At 48.8% G+C, this 6,572-nt stretch overlaps 1 protein-coding gene across 1 annotated transcript; it reads left to right on the plus strand.

Moving 5' to 3' along the window:
* The first annotated feature begins 1,071 nt into the window (after nt 1-1,071).
* LOC116519221 (zinc finger protein 239-like) lies at nt 1,072-2,785 on the plus strand. Its single transcript, XM_032233023.1, has one exon. The coding sequence runs from the start codon at nt 1,212-1,214 to the stop codon at nt 2,286-2,288; it is 1,077 nt and encodes a 358-aa protein (XP_032088914.1). The 5' UTR covers nt 1,072-1,211; the 3' UTR covers nt 2,289-2,785.
* The last annotated feature ends 3,787 nt before the right edge of the window (nt 2,786-6,572 follow it).

The following is a 6,572-nucleotide window of genomic DNA, read 5'->3' on the forward strand; positions in this document are numbered from 1 at the left end:
TGGAAAAGAAGTTATGGAAGCTTCATCACTGGAAGCTTTCAAGAAGAGACTGGATCTGTCAGAAATGGTGTAGGGCCTCCTGCCTGGGCTGGGGGAGTTGTACTAGATGACCTACAAGGTCCCTTCCAACTCTTTATTTGTAACTATCCAGACAAATGGAAAGCACCAATATTATTGGACCGTGGGAGGAGGAATGACTGTCCCAAATGGCCTGCTTAGAAAACTCAAAAGGTTTGGGGGGGGGGGGTCGATTTGGAAGTGCTCAGTTGTTAAGAAGAAAATGCACAAAAATATGGAGAAATGGAAAGGAAATCCTGCCAGGAAAAAAGACCAAAGGGACAATTTTGGAAATTAGGTTTATAATGACACCTCTTCTGCCTGGATGCCCCTCCCAAGGCCCCCTTGTCAAGGGGAAGACCCTGTGGAGATCTCCGGATGGGGATGGCAGAGGCTCAGCCCAGAAGGGACCCTCACTCCGGATGCTTAGATGCCCCCCGTCGCCTTGCCTAGAGAGAGACCGCAGATGCGTTGTGCCTTATTTCAAGCTACTGAGGAACGACAGGAGGCTAATTCACAATAACTTCTTATTTAGCGTTAACAGGTAAACTAACAGGCTGCCTCTGTCTGACAGCTATTTATACCTACGACTGTCAGACAGAACCAATCGGGAGCCTGCGATTCTCCCGCCAGCCTACCGGTGCGTCAGAGCCAATAGGAATTGCTCCGGGCTCGTTTGTAGCTGCGCAGTCACGCCCCCGAGGACTTAACAGGGGGAGTGGGAAAATCGCAGAAGAGCCCCTTAAGCCGCGCATGACTGAATTGGGGCGGTGGGGGGGGGGGGAGAGAAGACCAATCCCACAGTTCAAGGGAAGCCCGCACCCCCGTCTCCCCTCTGCGCAGGCCCAGAACGGCCCTCGGCACTGCGCAGGCGTCAACTGGCTCACTGTGGAAGGCCGACAGCGATTGGTCTTTCAGGGGACGTCGGCGATTGGCAGGGGCCTCGTCCCTTAAGAGAATAGGAGCAGCTTCTAAAAAAGGGCGCGCAACTAGGTCCCGCCTCCACTTCCGGGATCAAAAAAGGCGGCTGAGGCGATTAATTGATTCGGCTGCGGACGGTCTCGGAGACGGGAAGGGCGTAGAGTCTGAGGTGGCGTCGCTCAGAGAAGGGAGACCGAGGCCGGGTCTGGCTACCGGACGCTGTTGGGTAGAGAATGTATCAGCCTCCGTCCTGCCCCGAAGGACAGTGTGAGGGGAGGCTTCGGCCATCCTCCCCGGCCGGACCTGGGTCTCCACTGCGGGGAAGAGGAGAAAGTCGCGCCGCCCGAGAGGAGGAGGAGAGCGGGCCCCGCATGCCTCCGCCGGAAGAGAGTGGGGAAGGGCCGGGAGATCCCGGGCCTTCAGGAAGGATGAGCCGAGAGAGAAGCTTGGAAAGGTCGCTACCTGGTGGGCGATGCAGGGAGGAGGAAACGGGCGGAGGGTCCTTCGAAAGACCCGGGAATCTCCAAAGGATCAAGGAGGGAGGAAAGAAATATCAGTGCCCAGAATGTGAACAATCCTTCAGAAGAAAGGACTATCTTGAAAAGCATCTAAGAATCCACTCAGGAGAGAAACCTCACAAGTGCCTGGAGTGCGGAAAGAGCTTCAGTCATTTGGCAAACCTTTATAGGCATCAAATGATCCATTCAGGAGTCAAACCATATAAATGCCTGGAGTGTGGAAAGAGATTCAGTCAGAGGAGCAGTCTTGATAGACATGAAAGGATCCACACTGGAGAAAAACCATACAAATGCCTGGAATGTGGAAAGAGCTTCAATGTGGTGGGAAACCTTTATACACATCAAAGATTCCATTCAGGAGAAAAGCCATATAAATGCCTGGAGTGTGGAAAGAGCTTCACTCTGAGTGGACATTTTTATTCACATCAAAAAACCCACACAGGAGAAAAACCATATAAATGTCTGGAATGTGGAAAGAACTTTGCTGAGGGTGCACAGCTCCATGATCATCAAAGGATCCATACTGGAGAAAAACCGTATAAATGCTTGGAGTGTGGAAAGAGTTTCAGTGTGAGCGGTAGTCTTTCTAAGCATCGAAGGATACACACTGGAGAAAAACCATACAAATGCCTTGAGTGCGAAAAGAGCTTTACTGATGCTGGACACCTCCTTCGACATCAAAGGATTCACACTGGAGAAAAACCATATAAATGCCTTGAGTGCGAAAAGAGTTTTACTGTGGGTGCACACCTCCGTCGACATCAAAGGATTCACACTAGAGAAAAACCGTAAATGTGCCTGGTGTGTGGAAAGGGCTTCGATCAGAAAGGACAGCTTTATAGACATCAAAAAATCCACAGAGGAGAAAATACTATAAATGCCCAGAGTGTGGAGAATCCTGCACACAAGCAGAAAACTCAGAAGCCATCAAAGCATTCACATGGGGGAAAACAATGCACAGAGTGTGCTAAATCCTTCAGAACAAATGGAAATTCCAAAACCACCAGAATCAATTTGGGAGAGAAACATGATTGTGGCTACAAATGTAGCCAGCAAATTCCTCAGCTCTGAATGATATGCACAAGGGTTTCTCTAGTGCTAAGAACCTGCTTAAATACTTATCACAGACCTAATCACAAGCTAATAAGGCACAGGTGTTTCTATTGCTCATTCAACCTGTGGATGTATACCGTATTATCAGGCCAAACCTTCAAGGATATGCAAACTTGGAAACAGAAGCATTTTACTATTATTTTTATTATGGTTGGTTTAATGTCCTTACTTGTGAAGCCTGATGGTATTAATTTGAATTACATTAAAAAAAATAAAACTATGCTGCATGGTCATTTTCTTATAAAATTGTCCATCTCTTGCAATTTCTGTAAAGGGTTCATAAATCTATGCATGCAAGTGTATTCAATTCCACACACTGATACTATCACACACACATTCAATCCATCATTGGAGCAAGGTGGCTGCAAAATATGTGGGCTATAAACTTAAATAATTTCATGCTGCAGGAAATACATTCCTTGCCTTGGCTATGTAAGAGCTCTTTGCTAATTATTTCATGCAATCTATATGGGCTTTCAAAATACCAATAGCATTTAGGACCAGCCCACATATTTAAAATTCTGAACTTGTAATTTGGATTCCCTCAGTGTTCCGTTGATGCTTTTTTTTTACTTTAGTAGAAACAACTGACAACCTTCTAAGGCCAACTAAGGTTTGTTACCATAATAACAATGCCATTGAATATAAGAAAACTAGTGGGCCCACTCAATGAAGCGGGTAAATTGGAAGCAGGTGACCTGTTGGGGAATGTAGGTTAAATTCTACAAAGGCCACATCTAATGGGGTCCTTTTTAATTATATATCAATTATGAAAGAATTGACTATGAGAAGCATAAAAAGAATGGTAGAACACCTAAAGTAAAAGACTGCATTTTGTTGTCTACATAATCTTACAATTCCTTATTTCGGGGGTTAGTACACAATGTATTACAGACTCTGCAAAAATATGTCATAGTCAAGGACAAGTTGGTTGAAGGCTAAGGCCAGCAAAAATAGTAACATCCAAACCTGAGGAGTCCCAGATTAAGCATGCGAAGCTGACTTAGGTAGAGGTTTACATAGCTTAACAAAATTGAAAGGGACTTTGTAGGTCATCTAGTCCAACCTCCTGCCCAAGCAGGATACCCTATACCCTATTTCTGATAACAGCCCAGTCTCTTCTTGAAAGCTCGCACTTCTGAAGGCAACTTCTGTTCCATTGGTTTTTACTGTCCGAATTCTCAAACGGCATCATGCTTCCTGGGGAGAAATGAATCAATTGGACAGTGGTGCAAACTGGGGTATGGCTTGCACATAAACAAATTTGATGTAGGTTGATGTAAGAATCATCTCCTTTTCTTTCTGAACTGGTTGGTGATCCCATGAAATTGTATCCTTCAAACTTGGCCATTGCAAATTTGGCATAGAGATGATAAGAACTTGATCACTGCATTTGAGAGAAACTTCGATCTTTGCAAAGGAGTTTATTTGCCGACCCAAAAATACAACTCTCCAAGTAACTCAGGCGAAGAAAATAGCATTTATTAAGGGGGAATCAAGTGTTTTATACGGTACAGAAACAAATAATCGTACATTCAGTATATTTGGTATTTCTGTAAGTCAATGATGAAAGATAACATTTCATGTGAGACTTGAGCAGCAGAAAACATGGTGCCCCAACCTATGGCCATGGCTTCTTGGCCATCAGTCCATGGAAGTGGCTGGCATGTGCACGCACATCTGCGGGCGTACACCTCCCCACTCGCGCTATTGTTCTTGCCACAGTTGTTAAGAATCACTGCAGCTGTTAAATTACTAATATGGCTGCTAATTGAATCTGGCTTCCCCACTGACTTTCCTTGTTACAAAGTCAGAAAAGGGGAACACATCACTCCACATCACCCACCAGTTCCATGGCCCGGTTCCAAACGGTTCATGGCCCAGTAGTGGGTTGCAGATCAGGGGATGGGGACCCCTGATCTACAATAAAAGGTGAGTAATTGGTGATGGGCTTGGGGAGGAGAGTGTGGGACTCAGCAGGGTGGGAAGAAGGCCCAAAGCCTAAGGAGACGCTAAGGGTGGAGTGGAAAATGGAGGGAGACGGGCAGGGGGAATGCTGCAGAGTTCTTTGGCTCAGTGGTAGGGGAAATATCTGGTAGTGCTAAAGTGGCTATAACTTTGAAATTGGGTTGTTGCTAAGCAACCAGTCAGAAGTCTAGAACTACCTGTAATTAATGCTGACAAACTCAGCCAGTGTGATTCTGGGTGGCATACCACATGAATGCACCAGGAATCAAAAGAAAAAAGAAACAACAAGCCAAAGTATAAACAGAAAATCTAGAGTCTGAAATCCAGATGGAAGAAGGGGTGGCTAAACTCCACAGCCACTGAGTCGTCTTTGGCTGGAAGCAAAACCTGCTGCAGATCCCTAAGTCCTTCAGATGGTGGGAAGGACAGAGATGTAAACTCATCCCCGCAGATATGGCGGGGACTTTAGGGAAGGCCATCATCAGGGAAGGAGGGCTCGCTATGTCATAGAGATCCCTCCTTCCGGCCCTAGGAGTCCCACTCCAAGGTCAGATGGCGCGAATAATCAGGACCCTGGTCTCAGGCTGCTGTCGCTAAATGCCAGGTCTGTTGTTCATAAGGCCCCCCTCATCCGGGACTTGATAACTGATGAGGGCGCAGGCCTGGCATGTATTACTGAGACGTGGCTGGGCACGGAGGGAGGAGTCCCCCTCGTTGAGATGTGCCCAGTCGGATTTCAGGTGCTGCATCAGCCGAGAGCCCTGGGAAGGGGTGGCGGTGTGGCTATTGTAGTCCGGGAGTCTTTAGTACCTCGTAGGATCCCTGCTCCGGAGCTTGTCGGGTGTGAGTCCCTTCTGGTGAAGCTGGACCTCAAGGGTCAAGTGGGTCTGCTGCTTACGTACCTGCCTCCCAACTGCGTTGCAGCAGCCCTCCCCTCGCTCCTCGAGTCAGTAGCCGAGCTAGCAGTTGAGTTCCCTAGACTTATGGTTCTGGGGGACTTCAACCTGCCTTCGCTCGGTGAACACTCTGATGGAGCGCAGGAGTTCATGGCTTCCATGACAGCCATGGGCTTGACTCAGGTAATTCGAGGCCCAACCCACTCAGCGGGTCACACACTTGACCTTGTATTCCTCTCGGAGCAGTGGAGTTATAATCTTGGTCTGAGGGGTAATGAGATCATACCCGTCGTGGTCAGACCACTGCCTACTGAGGCTAGACTTCCAGAGGCCAAACCCCCACCGTAGGGAGGAGGAACCGACCAGGTGGTTCCGCCCCAGGCGACTTATGGACCCTGTTAGGTTCCAGACGGAGCTTGGGGATATTCCTGATACCCTCGCCCACAGTTCGGTGGAGACCCTCGTCGCTGCCTGGCATTCGGCAGCTTCGGGGTCTCTAGACCGGATTGCGCCACTACGGCCCCTCCGGGTCAGCGGTCCCCGGAGGCCTCCTTGGTTCACTGAGGAGCTCCGGGAGATAAAGCGCCGGAGGAGACGCCTAGAGCACTCGTGGAGGTCCGATAGGTCCGAGTCGAAACGGGCACTTTTAACAGCATGCACCAAGGAGTATATTCGGACTTTAAGAACAGCAAAAAGAACACATATCGCCTCCTTGGTAGCGTCCGCCGAGTTCCGCCCAGCCGCCCTGTTTAGGATAACCCGCTCCCTCCTAAATAGGAGGGAGACGGGGGACCCCTTACAGGGTAAGGCTGAGGAGTATGTCCAGTTCTTGGCGGACAAAGTTGCCCGGTTTCGATCGAACCTGGACTCCACTCCAGCAGATCCAGCCGAGACACAGGGGGAAGACTTGGCAAACCATCTCTGGGTTGAGTTTCAGGAAGTTGCCTCTGGGGATGTAGACAAGGCTATGCGAGCTGTGAGTGCCTCCACCTGTATACTGGACCCGTGTCCCTCCTGGCTGGTTGCCAACAGCAGTGAGGTGACACGAGGCTGGATCCAGGCAGTTGTTACCGCCTCTCTTCGGGAGGGGCACTTCCCC

Source organism: Thamnophis elegans, chromosome 16, assembly GCF_009769535.1.
Source record: "Thamnophis elegans isolate rThaEle1 chromosome 16, rThaEle1.pri, whole genome shotgun sequence".
Lineage (NCBI taxonomy): Eukaryota > Metazoa > Chordata > Lepidosauria > Squamata > Colubridae > Thamnophis > Thamnophis elegans.